The sequence below is a fragment of the Salvia hispanica genome, chromosome 3, assembly GCF_029641045.1.
Source record: "Salvia hispanica isolate PSC_SH4W2 chromosome 3, Shi_PSC_v1, whole genome shotgun sequence".
Lineage (NCBI taxonomy): Eukaryota > Viridiplantae > Streptophyta > Magnoliopsida > Lamiales > Lamiaceae > Salvia > Salvia hispanica.
Window position 1 is genome coordinate 4580264 of NC_142694.1, and position 19435 is coordinate 4599698.

Genomic DNA, 19435 nt, shown 5'->3' on the forward strand with positions numbered 1-19435 from the left:
TAATTGGATAAGTTTTTGTCTATTCATAAGGTGGATCAGTCAGGCCCATTTATCGAGCCGGCCCAATTTATTCTGCCTACAATTATTGAGCTCAACTCAGTCGTTTTCAACCGACCCGGACCCACGCACAGGCTTTCATGTTTTGCGCGCGAAGCACAAAGGCAATGGAAACTATTCCATATATCAATTGGTTCATGTTTAACACCAATTCAATGTTAAAATCAGAATCAATGGAGAAATTTTCCCTCAATTTACCGTTTACTGGAATTCCCCATTGCGATTCTGAGCCCTCACTCTCAAAACAAAGCATGAATCCGCTAAATCAGTAGACGTTTACTCGATCTATTTCGATTCTCAACCCCCAACAACTTTTCCTGGCATGGTTTGATTCCTACGCTAAGAATTCTCTATATTTAATTTCTCCCAATATCAGATGTTGAGAGGCATTATTAACTTGTTTCAGTGTTCCACAGTGTGGCATTTCTATTTGAATGAGATGTTGAGAGCTGATTCTCCATGATGAACGGTCCAATTCAAATCTACCGGTGCGATGTATGTATAATGTATATGCTTTTTTGAATCAGCCACCTCAAAGAATTGATTGTTTTCTTCTATTAAAAAATAGGGGTCAATCTCTGCAAAGATACAGCCAGTGTCAATGGATCACCGCGGTCTATCATCAGACGATGAAAATGACGGTATTGTACATGTGGTTGTCTCTTTCTACTGTTTGCAAATTGCAAAAAGTGTGTGCTGAATGGTGGGCACTGCACTACATCAAGTAGAAAATGACAAGGATTTGTTATATTCAAGAATCCACTCATAGATAGAGTGGCCCTTCTCCAATTATTTTACTCAATTTGTCAGAGAGTTAGTTTGATCTAAGCATGTATTAGTCTGTTAAAATTGGTTATCTGTCTTGATCTCTGACCCCTCCTTTTCCATAACACCAAGCTTCGTTGTTGTCGAATTCTGATTTGTTCTTTGTGTTTGTCCTGTTGTGAAATTAGGTTGCAAGTTGTGCATGTTAGTTTTCTGGTTTTCTCTGAATAAGTGATGCTTGATGAGGCATTATTGTTTGATTTTTTCTTCGAGATTCATGCTATATTTTTTTGAATACATAGTGTAGGATGTATGGGACAGTCTTTTAGTGAATACTCATCGTCGTTGTGCTGCAAAAGTTATCATATGGGGAGGGTTGTGTCTTTATACTGCTGAGGAGATTTAATCAGAAGACTCACTGTGATTAACTGAAATTATAACTGATATAGAGGAAAAGGAAAAAGAGTGGACTAGAATTGATTAGACATTTATACCTTTGCTGGGGTTCACTATCACACGCATCTTGGATTATTCAGTTTCCCAAGAGGTGCTTTCTTTTTGTGGATAATGTATTTTGCAGGAAGTTGTAAATCTAAAGCAATTAGAGGATTCATATGCCCCACATAGATCCACATTCTGTTGGCAAATGCTGGTTGGTATGAGGTTAGTTCCACTTGTTATCTTCTTTTATATGGCATATTTTCTTGTGATATCTCTTGTTGTTGATGCTTGAAATTTTTAGAACAAGATATTAAGAGTTTTGCATGATCAGATTTATGCGAACCACTGCCAGAGAGTAGTAGTACTATTTTAAATATGTAAATATCTATGATCAAAAACCTGGCAATGGTATTGACCTAAACTAACATTATTGCTCGGTTGAATGATGTGAAAAAAGTTGTTTCACCCTCCGCCGGTTAGAAATCCTTCACTGCACCCGTTGTAGAGCTAGGTAAGCAAGAAGCCGATAACCCACCAGCATCAGCATCATGATAAAGGCATCCAACCACAAATGGTCGAAACCTACTGCTTTTATGGGAGGATAATCTCCAACTCGGCAGTAAACTCCCTTTGCACACTCATAGTAGTCGTTCTCATTGTACTGAATCCCGAGAAGAAGTTTGTAACAATAGTAGCTGTAGCTGAGATATTTTAACCATGCTATGAAGGGTGGGATGTGTCTAACATAGTATCCTCCAGCGATTAGGAACACCATTGTTGTTACTGATGCTAAAGTTGCTGCTTGTTTGACGTCCATTAGTATGGCACCAAATGCCAAGCCAAGGCCTTGAGAAACAAGGACACTGAAAAGGACAACCAGCAGAGAGAGGATAAAGGTAACTGGGTCCGGGCTTAGGCCACCCATCCAATAAAAGATAAACGTGAATGCTGTTGGTAGTGCGAGCTCCAGAGGAAGGTCTCCCACTGTTCTGGCTGCAAAGTAGGAAGATAGCCGGTACATGCCAGACGACCTTTCTTTGATTAGCATTCTTCTTTCTTGAGGGAAAGTGAAAACAGCATTGTAAAGTGGGTAGAAGCCCCAGAACACTGAGAAAAAGAACAGCATTGCAGTCTGCACAATTCAAAATATCTCAACCCATTAGAGATGTCAGTCAAGCTTAACTAATAGTACAACTCATGTAATGACATAGGAAAAAAGTCTTACACGGTCATCTATATGAGATGATGGGGTGCGCCACCATAGGAGCCCGCCAAGTACTGCCACACTTAGGACCTGAAAGATTCTTAACTTGTTGAAGGCTTCAAACCTTCGTTCCCGCAGTCCCCGTAAGAGCAATATCTTAAACTGATGCCACCAAGTTGTGCACCATTTCTGTGATTTCACATTCCCTGGACCATATGGAAAATCACAATATGTTCTTGATCAGCAAGACAGTAAAGATGCATTTAGCAATCTGGAGCAGATTGTTTTCTGACTCTCAAGATTGGTAAAGGTAAAAGCTGTATTAGTAAGAGGGAGGAGACTTCGTAGACTTACTTATGGAGGTTTCCTTTGTGTTACTGTAGCTACTCACATCTGAACTGAAAAGCTCAGTTTTTAGCCTTGTAGAAATGTTCTTGTCATAGGCAGAGATGAGAAGTTCTCTCACAGATGTAGGGTCTTGCTGGGTGCAGTTATTGTGCTCAGTAGCATGCTGGAAATCAGGTCCAATCCCTGGATTTAATATAAAATGTCATTAATTATCATTCGACATGAACAAATAGTTCATCTTGTTAATAGTCTCAAATGATTACTTTGGGCTTACAGTAAGAAAAATGTCCTTCTTAGCAGGTGTCAAGTTCCATGGAGCAGTAATGGATTAATATAAGATCTAAGTGATCCTTATTAATGAATGCGGATTATTATACGGGTGGGGCCATTTAAACTCCATTAAAATTTCAATGATAACTAACACAAGTGCTCTAAGTGATATTTATCTTTTGTCCGAGAAAGGACATAAGATAAGTTTTAATAAGCTTATTGACTGCCATGTAGAAAAAAATTATGGTGGCCTAAAGAAAGTAAAGACTTATGATTACCATTGGCAAGATCGAGCAAAAGATCAGCAGGATTGACAGTGATGGATGTTGAGAAGCCAATGGAAGAGAAATATTCCATGGCAGTTGATGCTTGGCCGTAGTAGATTGGGCAGCCTTCGGAGAGCAATACTACCTTGTCGAACATATGGTAGAGCCGGCTAGAAGGCTGATGAATGGTGGTTATTACTGTTCGACCTCCACTAGCTAGCCCTTTTACTGTGTTCAAGATCCGTTGAGCAGTGGTTGAGTCAAGACCTGATGTGGGCTCATCTAATAAAATCAGACTCGGGTTGATTAGCATTTCTTGACCTATGCTCACCCGTTTCTTCTCACCTCCTGATATTCCTCTGAACAGTGGCCCTCCTATCATACTGTTCCGACACCTGGATAAACCCAGTTCTGTGATAACATGCTCCACATGCTGTATTATCTCTTCTTTGGTCAAGCTTTTAGGAAGTCTTAGTAGTGCAGTGAAGAAAAGAGTTTCAAACACAGTAAGATGAGGATATAGAACGTCATCCTGCGCAACAAATCCAGTTCGTCGTTTGATAGAACCTGAAAATGGCTGACCGTTATATGTGATCTTTCCTGATAAGCTCCCGGAGAGGCGGCCTCCGAGAGCTGTAAGGAGGGTGGTTTTTCCACTGCCCGATGGACCAAGCATGGCCAGTATCTCTCCCGGAGAAACCATGCCTGTCACTCCATTGAGTATCGTCTTCTCTTTGGCGCTTGATGTTCCTCCATAACAAGTGCCTTTTCTTTCCAAGTTTACTTTGTAAACAACCTCTTCAAACTGAAACATAAGAACATAATTAGGACTGTTCATTTGTTATCTATTGCAGAAGTGCTTTTCTAAATTATAATCTTCATCTTGTCCGGACCACTAGTAATCTTTTTAAGTTAGCACTGCTAGTTTAAGTTCCATAATCCAATGCATCTTTAAACATGTAAGCTACCTACCTATCAGAGGGTATTACGAACATGAATGTTTGTGCTAGCTTCTATCCCACTATGTGAAAGATTTGTGTGTGCGTACAGAGAGAGAGAGATCACCTTTAGAGTGATGGGGTGTGATACCCGTTGAAGAAAGGGCTGCGAAGGGAAAGATGGATAAACTGTATCACAACCTTCCGGCCTGGTTGGAAGACCTGTGGCAAGCTGAGTGCCATCGTTTTCCGGTTTTGGTGCAACGGAACAGAGGGGCATGGCGAAATCTAAGTGAAGCTGAAGCTGAAACTGAAATAGTAGTGTGGTAAGCTGGGGGAGAATAGAGACTCTAAAATGCTGCTTTTGAACTTATGGCTGCAAATGAAGTGGTTGATACAGATATATAAGCAAAGACTTGGAACAAGGATCTCTCATGAATTAAAGTGTTCATGATGTAGGCCTTACCTCTTTGGTGGGATCCCACCTCTTTTTATTATTGATCTTTTACACTTGTCTAAATCAGTTATTTATGTTAATCTCCTCTGGATTACTGTACATTTCTCATCACTATAGCATCCCATAACTCTCTCTCATCATCTTATTCTTTGTTCTTCTTATACCATTCTCCCTCTCTTACCACTAATTCTCCTTGCTTCATCATGCAGTTTGCATGTTTTTCGTGAGAAACGAGAGATACCCCTCTTATGTACAGTATCATTTTCTGTAGCCTTATTCTGCTTCATGAAAATACACATTATTTGTCCATATAATGGTTGTGACAATTAGGAGGAAAAATTGCCTATATCTAGGATTGAAGACAACGTGCTACTTTAAGCCATTTCGGTTATTATATTTTTGGTGGATCGTGTAAACAAGAAGACTCGACGTCTTCTTTTTTTTTGATAGACAATTGTAGTGCTTCCCACCTTTCACTTTAACTACATATCTTGATTAGTTTGGATTTGTTTATGGTTTCCTACAAATGGATTCTTACATTATATGCATGTCAGTTCTTGTCCTGCACCACTTCTCTATTTTGTTTTTATACGGTAATATATTGCTTCTTTTCCCACTTTGCTGATGGCAAATCTCTGAAGATGGAGGAGTGGATCTCATGGCCAGAAAAAAGTTAACATCTCCATTGTCGGAAACGGACTCGAGCTGTTTCTGGATTCTGCTGGAACTGTACATTAAATATTGCTGTAATAATCAGTTATGCAGATTCATTACATCAATGAAAAAGAAGAGTTGAAGAAGGTTTCTTAGACTCTGTATTAATCTCTTCTTATATTTCATTGATTATGAGCTTTTGCTATTGATGTAATTATGTAAAGTAGTATCAACACACACAAAGGCACGTGCTATAAAATGAAGTACAACGTTCACGAATATCGGTGTAGAGTTACATTTGTCAAGAGAGAATCCAGAAATATTTTCTCAAAATTCTGATGTTATCAATTTGAAACTTTCAAAGTATCTGTTGATGTAACTCTATTCCTCTCTAGAAGCAAAGAAGAACATATGTCGACATATATAGAATAGATTGTATTTGACTGATAAAAAATTGTAGAATAAGCTTATTAACTGAAAACAAGGAATTAAATGTTGATAAGTAGTTCAAACTTACAATTACACTCCCTAATGTAAAAACTTTAGGGATTATTAGAAATGAGCCACTCACCCCTTAAAAGGCATCGTAAGGGGAGGGTTATCCATCCTTATATAGAAGAGATAGGATCATCACACCAAGCCGATGTGGGACAAGATATTAGAATTTAACAGGGATGATATATTTTTAATTTGAAATTGATATGTCAGTTGAATAAGAAAAAAACCGATGGTAAGACTCACATCATTAATAGTGAAATAACGTGTGGTGAAAAAGCTACCAAAAAAAAGTGGACAAATCAAAATGACAAACAAAAACTAATTTTTGGGGACGAATAGAGTAGCATCGATGCCCTTTCCGACCTGCACAGTACTATAAACAACAATCCACAGAAAGTAGGAAAAGGAAAAAAAAGGGGCATCTAAACTTAATGACAGAAAGCCAAAAACAAAGTCTACGACAAGATTAATTAATTGAAAAGTCGACACTAATGGTTCTTTTCTTTGTAAAGCCAAATGATTCTTATATTCCATCTTCTTTTCTTTTTGATAAATTAAAAAATCTAGAGTTAAATAATATTCAACATTCGTATCGCCGAAAATCAGATCTGACAATGCATGATTGCATGTGATAAATTTGATTAGGGAAAAGGTGAAAATAAAGAAATAGAGATAGAAGTTAGATGCTAAACATAAAGTCCTTTAATTTGCCCCCCATTAGTAAAATTTGCTCTTCATCTTTGGACTGCATGAAGAAGAATGATTAAAGATGGAAGCCATCAATGGGATTCCAATTCCAGCACATAATTTTTAAGCAATACTTTTTGCAGAGACCACTGAGGTTTTACCAGTCATGGGGCCATGCAGGTGTCGACCCTTATTAATAATCAAACATTAATTAAGATTTGTTAATCACTCTCAATTAGCTATTTTTTTAGAAATTGAATTACTCTTAATTAGTTTGATGAGATGAGTCTTTGATTGTTTGAGTAATTTTTTTTTGTTCTTTGGTTGGTTACTTGGTGTTTCTTGTTTTTCGCATGTAATTTTTGTGAGACTTTTGTGTTCTTGGAGTATTTTTTTCTCTTTGAGTTTTGACTTGTACTTTTAGCTCGCCACTATATATGTGATTGTGCATTTTGTGTAAAAGAATAGATTTAAAAGGCTTGCAAGTGAAAAGAGATTTAAGAGATTCACAGCAATATAGAGTCAGAAAATAGGAACGACTCGAACAGTAACAATAGTATTCTTTAAGAGAACATGAGGATAAGAAACATTCGAAGTTCATAAAAGCTCGAGAGAAGGTTTGTCACTACGTAAAGTGGGCAGACAACGGATTGGCCGGACTGAAAAGAGCAAAACAACACCCGACGGCCGATTCGCCAAAAAGAAGGTTTGAGCCACGACCCGTGTGGGAGACCATTAACTTTTCTATAATCCATTTGGTGATGTATAGAATTGCCCTAATAATTTCATTAATAGGAGTATTGTTTTTATTATAATATTTTTATATTAATTTAATTCTATATTGTACTAATATTTTACAAAGTATTGTTGAGATCTTTCAATTTACATGAAAGCAATGTTCGATTTATTCATGTGTTTTATACATCTATTTTTATTCTAATATACTCCATATCAAAACTTACTCTTTTAGTTGACAAGACATAGGAGTATTAAATATTACAAATACAAAATTAAAGTTCAATTTGTTCTTTTTACACAATGTTAGTAGCAAAAGTGAATGTAGTTTGTAAATTTTATTAATTTTGATGTACTAAAACCACAATAAATTAATAAATGTATAAAAAATGGTAATGTGAATTAAATATAACCGAGATTAGCGAATCTAATTAATCCCTCAAAAGTAAAAACTTAACCTATGACTATGGTCTATGGCTATGGAGCTATGGTAGTGAGTCTAACATGAAAGATACGAATCATTATAGATTGATAAAAGAGGAGACATAATTAATTACTAAAGTTATTGATTATTGTTATTCCGATTGACTGGACCCCTAAGAGCTCATACTTCGAGACTAATTATCAACTTAACTTTCAATATTATTACTGTTTTCATTAGATGGTGACAAACTCAATCTAGTTAGCCTCACTTTGTCAGGAGGCAAATAAGCCCCTCCACCCTTTATTTTTTGAAAATTTGTATATATTTATATATTGTCTTATTATTAAAAATAAAAGAATATGACTTTTTTATTTTCCAATATAAATATTCACATATTTACTCTTTTACCGATATTATAAATCTAAAGATTTTGTTTCAATTTTTTTCCTCGTAAAATTTAATCTAATCGTGAAAAATAGGTATGTACCGATCACTCATGCTCGCATTGAAATTTTTGTCATATTTATAGTATATTAATGAAGTATGACAGAATATGTGTTTCAAAAATACCAATAGAGTAAAATCGACGACGCTCTAAGCAGAAAAGTTCATGTGGGGTTGGAATCGATTGACCCTATTGCCAGCCCATGATGGTCGGAAAACTTCGTTAAATTTGGTCTTACATGCAACAACTCCACTCCGACCCTTCGAGGTCATGTGGTGCATTTCTATTCTTGGTCAGACATTCATGATCAGTGATGACCGCCACACTGTCTTTATCTTTTAATGTTAGCGACGATTTTCTTCACTGGATCTAGTTTCATGTTCTTGATCTTCGGGATTGATGAGGTTGATTGCTTTTGCACTTAAAGTGATTGCTTTTGACATCCTCATTTTACCAACTTAATTGTTTATTTGGACATAAATTCTTGGATGGGAACAATTTGACCACTTGTATAAGAATTGTAACCTCACCTTTCACCTTCTTTATTCACACAATATTCCTTTGATTTTGTGTAGCCTCATATTTCATGGATTCTCCTTTTACCTCCTTTCACTTTATCAAAAGGGAGTATATATTAAGATTGTATTTTACTAACAAAAATTATCTAATTTATTCTCCGTTCGTGTGAAAATATAAAACTAATTATCGTATAATTAAGGTAATGGCTGGTATATATGAATCGAATGAGAATAAAATCAGAATGCTCACACATACATTCTTCCTTCTCATTTTGAAATAAATATTATTCTATATTTCCCATAAATAATCCTCATATGTTCACTAGTTCGACAAATTAAATACTAGCTTTTGTATAGAGAAAATAATATTAAAATATAGAAAACAAAATAGTACTGAGAATAAATTTGCATGAGATGATGAGATGCTCCAGATTAATATATTCTCCCCCGACTAATATTTCCTTATCTGATCACAGCATCCAAACAGAATCTTAAAAATCGTATTAATTTTATCCTTAAAAATAATTTATCTTGGGGAATTATTCACCTAGAACAATATCAGTGAATCTGAGACCTCTTGTCGATCGCCTTGAATAATAACTGTCTTACTCTTATCTACTCAATTTGTTTAATTATTCTCTTATTTTAATTATTAGTCAATCTTGCTAAGATTCTTGATCATAGTTCCTAGCCCTAAAAATGAAAAAATTGATCTCGAAGAATTTTCCCTTTGCCACAGAGATAAGAATAAGTAGACTTTAAATAAAGATTTGTGGATTTTAATATAGCAATAGAGATATGGTTGACTAATTAAAAATCTCATATACGGTGATTAATGATGCATAACTTCTTATCGCATTTAATATATCTTCGATAGTTATTATTGTAATTGTTGTAATTGTTAGGTTATGAAATTTTAAAAGTCGTTTGGTATTTAAAAACGGACTATAATATTATTTGTATAATCTGCAAATTAAATCTGCTAAATCAACAAAATCTTTCAGTTTATATCAAAAAACATAAAGAATGTTTTGATATGTAGCCCACTTATCTAGTAAATAAATCACGCAAAATTGCAAATGGTATAGCATAGTATCCTTTGGGTACTTGCCTAGTTGTGGGGTTTGTTTTTGTGTGATCAAAGATTTAAAAGTTCGAATTTCCATGGCAATTATAAGTGGAATTTGTATCACAATATTGTCGCTTATAGTGTAGTGTATTTTATCACCTAAAGATTTAAAGTTTGAATTTCACAGACAATTATAAGTGGAATTTGTATCATAATATTGTCACGTGTATTTTATTATCACCCAATTATTTTACAATGGAGTATACGATTTGTTGCGTTTTTCTTTCGTCACAAAAAGAAAAAAGAAGGTGCAAATAGTGTCGAGATTAAATGAGTCACGTTCAAATCCCGACATCGTCAATGTAGGAGTTTCATCCATTGTAGTGACTCTTTGTGCGCATCGGATACATGACCGTTCCTTGAGAAACCTACTGGGATTTACCATGATTTACCTCCTTCGCTACTCTGTCATGCCGGGGCATGGACTACCCGAGAACGAAGGAATCGCCTGTGAGTATCAGAATATTTGTATGTAGAAAAAGATTATTGGCCCGCTCCATGTTAATTGAGCCATTTTATTATTTTGAAAAATTCCAAATTAGTTGAGTCATTTCTATATTGGCAAAAAGTAACCATTCTTACTTTATTGTTTCTTCGTCTCTTACTTTATTGTCTATTAATATCTCTTATTTTATTCACCATCAACTTAACACATTATTCTTAATTTTCGTGCCTAAAAAACACACATCAATTAACAATGAATGGAAGAAGTATTAATTATACTCTAGCATTGACAATTCAATTATCATCCATAATTTTGGGGATTAATGCATTAGGTCCCCATGGTGGTCGTTTCCCATGGCATGCATTTATTTTAAAATTAAATATTAATTATATTAATTAATTATGAGATAAGTATTAATTATATTCATGATTTACGATTTCTTAACCGTATATAATAAAACAAGACATAAAAAAAAATTATAGGATGGCATAATAATCGGTCAACAAAATTCAAGGAAAATATATGTGAGCAACTTTATTTACCCTATTTGATTGATTAATGATTTAACTTGCTATTATTGGCAAGGTGTAGTGAAACTACTCATTAGGTTTAGAATTAAATCATAGTGGATCTAGAATCAAACTAGTCAAAGAATTAGACCATATAATGATTTAACATCTCGAGTGGGCAGAGGGAGCAAATATTCAAACCCCAATGAAAATCACACTAGAAATATAAATGCCCTTCTCTTTTTAAATATTATTTTATCAACTTTCCCCATGAATTTACAATATTTAAACACCATTCAAATGTGAATATCTTTGGCTAGGTTAGGGTCGAAAATTTGTCTAACTAGTTACCCCTTTTTGGTCATAAATCAATTTAAATTATTGTGCTTACAATTAAAAGTCCAAATTCAAAATACTTGTACTCCATATAATATTTGTTGGAGGTGGACTCTTACGAGAACATTTCTATCAAGCAAACACATATGATATTATAATATCAGGTATCTTCGATATAATTACTTCTTATCATGACGACTCGCATCGTATTGATGCTCTTAAATGAGTATTTTTCTATTTCTTTGTTATACTACTATGTTAAAAACTTTTGTACTCCATATGTCATTGACTTAATACTAAAATTCTCATATTAGCTATAATTGGATAAGGAGAGAATATCGATTGCAAACTGGAGGTAGAGTGTGATAGTTTTGTTGGTGTGTCGATGATTATGGGTCATTTTGATATCTCAATAATCAACTGTCGGCCTTTAGTACGGAGGTAGTGCGACATATTCAAAGATATTGATTCTATTGTGATTCAACACGTGCACATAGAAGGTAATTTTGTTGCTTTTTTTTTTGCATTTTGCTTATAATTTTCCTTTAGGAGTCCATGTTCTAGAGGCTCCGCGGAGGAGTTTGAGTAGTTGCCTGCTTCATGATAGAATAGATGTTTCTTACTTTTGCTAGTGTACTTTCTTCCTCGGGCATAACCCACTTATGTTACCAAAACAATGCTCGTATTGGGTGTCAAATTTTAACTTCCATACCTTGGTGCCATTTTTTCATATAAATTAATAGTCAATGTGTTATTAGTAACCATTAATTCCAGATTGAAATAAGTATGAACCTAATGACAACTTACTCGAGTAACTAAGGAGAAATATGATAATGTTACACCAAATGGACTAAATTGCCTCTGATCTCGTCTCCACTATGGAGACTTCCCAATGAAATACAATCCCTTTCAAAGAAAGGGAAATAACTTTCATCCCATGGCCACTCCACTTCTATTTCTTTTTATTTATTTTTTGCTCTCTATTTTTTTGCTCTCTATTATTCCTATCAAAAAGCACTATCCATGACTTGCACATTATTGCCCCACTTAATTTTGTTTTATTCCTTTTTATTCCTCCATCTTAATAATTACCCTTTCAATGCATTTTTAGGTGTTTCAATTCCAATTTTTTTATTATTTTATTTGTTTGTGACACAAATTGAAATATACATAAAATATATGTGGAGAAAAGAGGTTATATAGATCTCCTTAAAACAAAAGTTCATATATCAATTGAAAGGTGCATGGAATGCATTAACTCGAAAGTTTATATTTCTTTATTGTAGTTAGTATAGTAAATTAATCTTAACTAGGGGTCATATGAGATTTGAAGAAGATGACGGGGGCAATATGCAAATTAAAAATAAAAATATTTGTCGTTTTGGAGTTATGTAATGGAGTTAGGAAGTCGACACGTGGCAAGCACTCCTTGTGTCTAGTGGAGGTATTTATATATATGGTGGGTTTAATATTTCACAATATTATTACCAGTGTGGGAAATCAATATTGGTGGATTGTGGGCTGTCTTGCTCACTCATTATCTGCTGCATTATTTAATCACTTGCTATTGATTTTCCACCTCCTTTTTTCACGATTTTATACCATATTTTGGTGAGTTTTCAATGCATATAATTTGGCCTAATTGTTGTCACTTAAGATTAACCTTCTTTAAGCACAGATAAGATTATGTGATATGCTTCTGGCCTTAAATTAAAGGTTCAAGTTTAGGCTTAGCTCATTGAGATATGCTTTTTTATTTCTGGTATAAATTCACACGATATGTTCACCTTTACAAGTTGTTAATAGTATAATTTAAGTATATGAGTTTGAAATGTCAATCAAGCCACCTTTATTGGACTTTTGCTCAGCTTTGTTCTAAGGTGTAAACTAATCGGATTAGAAAATTTGGACCTTCTTAAATGTTTGGATTTTGGATTAGCCCAACAGTTCAATTGGATTAAAAATAAAAATATTTTATTTATTTTTGAATATCATAAATTTATTGTATATGTAATTAAAGATGAGAATCGTGTGACAAACATAATAGGTTATAATTTTAAATGACAACGCTTTTAAGTTCTTAGCTCACATATTTAAAATAAAGTGCGCTTTTGATATTGATAAAATATTAAAATTGCTAATAAATTAATTGTACGGGCAAGTTTTATTGGGCTGACTTTTGTCGAACGAATCAAATGACGTTGTAATTTGACGTGACAAACTAAAAATTCCACTAAATAACACAAATTATAAAATCATAATATTATCACCCAAAGGCCAAAACCAGTTTAAGAATTTAGATAAAATCATAATTCACTCAAAACCATTACTCACCAATCGCCGCGCAACTATTTGAGTTCAAATTATAGAAACCATTAGCGCCCTTAATTGAAAGATTGTCTTAGCCATTTTTTTATACACACAATCATTTTCAACAATTTATTTTTAAAAATAAACTTTACTTTTATTAATTGGTAATTAATTACTAACGAGAATCAACTGTAGAATTATCATAATAATTGTAAACTTCAATCTATAAAAATAAATACTAGCTATTAATCAGGATTTACATATTAGTATAATTTTCGATATTTACAAAACATAAAATTAGATGAACATATTTAATATGAGATGAGTCGTTTACAAATTTTTTTTGAACACGAGTGTGTCGTAAGGCGCTCTAAACTCTCAAATCTCAATCCCAAATAAAAACCTTCTCATTTTTCTTTCACCCACAAAAAGATTTTTTAGTGAATACACAAAAATTAGTAGTACATCATCTGTCCCAGATAATTCGTCTTACTTTGACCGGGCATGAGTTTTAAGAAATGTAATGAAAAATGAGTTGAAAAAGTTAGTGAAATATACGTCCTATTTTTATATATTAGTTTTATAATAAAATGTGAGTAAGAATTAATTAGTAGAATATGAGATCCACTACCAAAAATATAAAAAGTGAAATGGAACAAATTATGTGGAATAGACCGAAATGGAAAAATGAACAAATTATTTGGGATGGATGGAGTAATTTTAACTAATATTCAAATACTAGTTTATAATTTATTAGTTTAAAATCTAAAAAAGCTTGTGTGGACCGCCAGCTGATTAGGGACAACTCTTATTTAAATGGTGATGATAATTGAGAAATACTAGTAATTCCTCAAACCATTCAACTTGACCTCAAATAGTTAGAATTTTCTTTTGGGTAAAGAGCAAATCAAATAATGACGTTGGTCATTGACTCGTTTAGTTAGTAACGATGATTTGATGTGGTTAATTATACTATTAGCTAGCTGCCAATAAAATTTTGTTTTATACGTGTCGATTGTTCCCACGTTACCAAAATTTTTGTGCTTTGAATTAGGTGTTTGTTTCAAGCTTACAATTCCTAATTTTTTCTCTCCTTAAGTGTCAATGTGTTGATTCGATTTTTGCTTCATCTATTTGAGCTTTTATTTTCTTATCAATTTTTTTAATTGCAAACTTAATGGAAAAGTCCTCCCATGCGCATATGAGGAGAATTAGTACTATTGTGATCATTTATTAGGATATCAAATTTTTTTTAGATAAGTAATGTGAGAGTTCATTAATACACACGAGAACTCAAGTTCATAGATATTGTCCGCTTTATCATGATTTTGTGTATGTGACACTTTCTAAAAGATCTATCTCGTTTGATGAATTTCTTGTTTGCAATTTTTGGCTTTAATTTGAGCTTCTTATATTGGCATAAAAATGTTAAATTGCCTTGATCGCACGCACATATGAGTTGAATTCAATATTTGGCTTGTATAAATACATTTGCATAATAAATAATTTTACCATTCAAAATTTGTTTTTATATTTGAGGTCGTCATAGTTGATGTCATAACTTTGTTTGGTCAGCACTCGCGTCATTTAGCCCAATGAAATATCATGGGAGTAGTATTTATTGAAAAATTATAACTCCAAATTAATACTAATATATTGTTAAGTGGCATTTAAGTAGTTAGTATAATCTTGTTAAGTGACATTAAGTAGTTAATATAATCTTTTTAATTACTGCAAGTGCAACACGTACCGTCACGAGATAATGAAAAAAAGGCACATGATTTGATGAATTATAATAATCGTGATGATTGAGTTTATCTTCACATTTTTTAGAACTTTATCATAATGCTACACACTACACTAGTTGTTCATTACTACTTGTCAATTGCCCCTCGAGAAAAAACAAAAAAAGGCAGCAAGGAGGCCATTTTATTTAATTTGCTTATTTTATATCCTAAAAATTATTTAAAATAAGTACAAAATTAAAGTAACTACACTCATTTTTACATGAATAGCTCAATCTGAGAAACAATACTGAATTTATATCTTTATAAAAATAATAAATACTTCAATTTGTCAAAGAACTTTTGTACTCAATTATATGCAAGGCTTCTAGGTTATATAGACTTAAAAGAAATGCTGCGTCCCCTACATAGTGCAAGATTATGGTTCTAAATTTCTAATCAATCATGGACTTTCCCCCAATATCTTAGATTAGATTCTTACATGTCGGGGATAGATACGATATTACGAAAGAGACACCGGGCACGCCGGCACCTCCAATATTGAACATTAACCATTTGAAATTAATCAATAACCAGTGATAGTGTCAATGGAATGACGTACAATACTCAAGTCAATAGTCAATATAAAGCAAATAAAACAAAGATTCAAATATGCTGATATAATATGTGATGGTGAGCACGAAACGTCAAATCAATCAGAGAAACATCCAATAAGTCGCCCTTTAAACTTAGGCAATCTTGTCTGATCGAGCCAACAAGTTAGGATATAGGAAATGTGCCCACTACAATGCTAATAATCTATGATTTAAATGATGACACTCATCATAAATATTCATGATCACTAAGATATGTAATTAAATTTGGACCGTCCAACAATTTATTAAAAAAATTACTCTTGTAAATGTGTGCCAAGTCAAAATTAAATACCGGACTCTTGATATCCAATGACAAATTTGGAAAAAATAGAATAAAATCAAAGATTAGCTTAATTTGTTTTGTTGGTTCTCTTCTTCGTCCTAGTATGATATTTTTGTAAAATTCATCAAAATTCAAGGGATAATATCTTATACTAATTTTAATATGTTTTTAAAAATCGTTCGAGTTTACAATGGTGATTGGTGACTTAATAATGGTCACAGGTCTTAACTTTCTAAAAATTCCAAATTCTTTGTTGAAAACCTCAAAGTCATATTTGTAGCTCAAATTTTCAAGTGTACGTGTTAAAATATCAATTAATGCGTTATATGCAATGTATATATCAATATATCATAAGGCATGATCACGTGAATTTGCACAAACTAAAATTTCAATTGTTATATCAAATAGTTAACTTTAAAAATATAGTTCCACTGTTTTAGAGAAATTCATTTATTCTATATATTCACCTTCGACTATACATGATTCGTTAACATTAATTGAACTTAATATATTAATGTGAGTTTATTCAATTACTCGGTATATTGTGTAAAAGTGTTTGTTCCCCCAAAAAAGTACTACTCCTTGATAAAATTCAGGTACACTACTATATTACTCCTACAAAATAGGGATTACTATAATTAAACTATATATGTTTTTTTTAGTTAAATTACTTAATTAACCAAACTCACAAAAGAATTAGGAGAAATTAATCCCCAATCGGTCTTATCAACTTTTTAAAAGCAGTCATTAATGGAGATTAGATCTTTAGTTCTCCTATTAAACTCTATTTATTCATTTTGATAGCGATTTGATATTGTAAGTCACCAACTAATATATAGTCATATTTTTTCATTAGTCATCATCTATTTTAGAATAATAGTTTTATATTTCTCTTCTATTAACATTAGTAGATAATTTTTCATTAATAATATTTTAACCTATTTTTTATATTTTCTGATTTTATTTCTTTTACTTTCTAAATCGGCATTAAAACTCGTCAATGCTGATCACGGATAGAGTATATTCTTTCTCCCAAATTTCGATTAAGTATACTTCCATTTAGAATGTATTGTCTCCAAACAAGTGTTCGATTCCAGACAATTCCTTGCAAAACTGATGTCAAACAATCAAACTTGTCTTTATACAATTTTCCAATATTAGTATGACTTTGCAAGCTCTTCATCTCCACAATTAATAGGGCTAAAATAAATTCATCCCCCATTTTAGTAAAAATCGTTTTTGGCCTAAGGCATTTATTCGGAGACGTGGGAAGAATATATTAGCATTAAATTTCAGTTGATTAGAAGAGATGGGCGAATAGAATTTCGAAACGTATAGACAAGTGGAATGCCTCCTCATTTAGCAATAAATAATTGTTTTATTGGAAATGGAATTCATTTCGATGATTAGACACCAATCATAAAATAAAAGAAAACTTCATTTATACATCTACATCGTGTCCATGGCATCTAGCTAGATCTATAGTTAGTACCTACCTAATTATCACGGTTAATTCGTTGTATAACCTAAATAAAAATCTACAAAAAATAAATAAATTAACCTTACAGTGTAACAAAATGACAATTGACACCTAAACGAATTGGATCGAGTACCTCATTGATTTAAGATCTTGAAAAGATAAAAAGTTAAAAACCCATGTAGTGGGGAAAGTCCACTAAGAGAAAAGGAAAATAACCATGTCTAGTTAATATCAATACAATCTATATATAGAACATTGATGTTTGTTTACAATTTTCCATATAGAGATATTTGGTAATAATAATATAGTACATGAATATATTTACTTTTCCTCTTAGTGGGCTTGAGCTTGGGAGATAGTGCCTAGCTTATAAGTACTTGATTGATATATATACATTTTCAAAAACACTACATCTCTGAAAACATAAAAGATCCTCTAAATCAAATTTATAATTTCACAGGTATAGTTTTATAGGATATATACTATACTAGTTCATATAAACAAGTCACACTAATCAAGCATAACAAACAAAGACCCCCCGATAACCCCCAAATCGAATGACTATAGTCACAATATAAAAAGGCATGAAGTTGCGAAATTAGTTTATTTGTAGTTAATAAAGGGATGTAGTATAAATAGTCTATCGTCGCTATCTGAGGTGTGCATGGGTGTATACCCAACTCACGTGCAATAGTCGACAAATCACATACAAAAAGTAAGTCATGATCGATTAACTCAATATATTACGACAGACTCGACCAGTGTAAGGTGTAAGACTTCGATTAAGTACATTTTCCAGCCTATAAAACATGCCACTATTCAAATAGTAAATCTCATGACGAGCCTTATGCAAAAAGACATTACATATCAAAGATATGCATGCTACTACCGTACCATTGCATATTTGCATGTATATATATAAATATTGAAACATAAAACTATATACAATAAAAATGTCGCTAGTGGTGAGTGGGGTGATGAGCACTCAAGCAATAAGCAAATACAATAGGCTTGTTTCAAGATTTTGCAGTAGACAACAAAACCCAACATAATCCCACGCGTGTGCGTTATTTTTTTATTTTTGGTTTTTGTTGGTGTTGCCCTAGCTAGTTGTACCACCACTTGCACCAAGAAAATTATTTATAAATAATTAAACTATATATTACGCCACGTCACTCCACACAATCACAATGTGAGAAACAAGAGTGTGTTTTGTGTGTGTAGAGCATGCCCACCAATGATTCTTCAAATCTTATATTCCCTTCCTCCCAAAAAAATATATGCACTTTTCATTTTCATCCGTTACACCATTAAACACTAGTACTAATAAAGTGAGTCCCACTATCCACTAACACTATTTTAACTATTTTTTTCTATCTCTTACTTACTTTACCAATTTTGTCTGAATTCATATCAATCGCCCATATTTTTATAGAATGGAGAGAGTATGTTATATACTTATATGTACATATTCGATTCCTTCTCCAAATACATTTAGGTCTAGTATAATTCTCATGATTTCTTTTCTAGTGAAATAATCTTTAACAAATAAATTTGTGGCTTCTTGTTTTATATTGGTACGTTAGAATTAGAGGATTTGGTGATAATTCACAAAGGATATGGGGCATAACCGTTGGGTGGTATTATTGATGCAATGATACAAAAATGAAATCTTGAGGAATTATTTGCAATGATATGCAATAATGATTGGTAAACATACTAATGATTATATACGGAGTCTATTATTAATGAGCTATAAATGGGAAACCCAAGAGAGAGAGAGGGGGCAACATACTAGCTAGGACCTAAAATCCAGCTCTTAGGTTGTTGGGAGTGGAAGAAAATATTATAATTTG

At 32.9% G+C, this 19435-nt stretch overlaps 1 protein-coding gene and 1 long non-coding RNA gene across 2 annotated transcripts; one reads left to right on the forward strand and one right to left on the reverse strand.

The window, feature by feature from the left end:
- The first annotated feature begins 117 nt into the window (after positions 1–117).
- On the forward strand, positions 118–5711 carry LOC148929998 (uncharacterized). The gene is made up of 5 exons (XR_016136578.1): positions 118–382; positions 474–552; positions 626–698; positions 1403–1485; positions 5388–5711. It is a non-coding gene; the product is annotated as an uncharacterized LOC148929998 (long non-coding RNA).
- ABCG14 (ATP-binding cassette 14) lies at positions 1572–4776 on the reverse strand. Its single transcript, XM_048118683.2, has 5 exons — positions 4417–4776; positions 3364–4156; positions 2822–2998; positions 2489–2673; positions 1572–2395 (listed from the first exon to the last, which is right to left on the reverse strand). Exons 1-5 carry the CDS (start codon positions 4567–4569, stop codon positions 1751–1753), a joined length of 1953 nt encoding a protein of 650 aa, XP_047974640.2. The 5' UTR covers positions 4570–4776; the 3' UTR covers positions 1572–1750.
- Positions 5712–19435: the final 13724 nt, after the last annotated feature.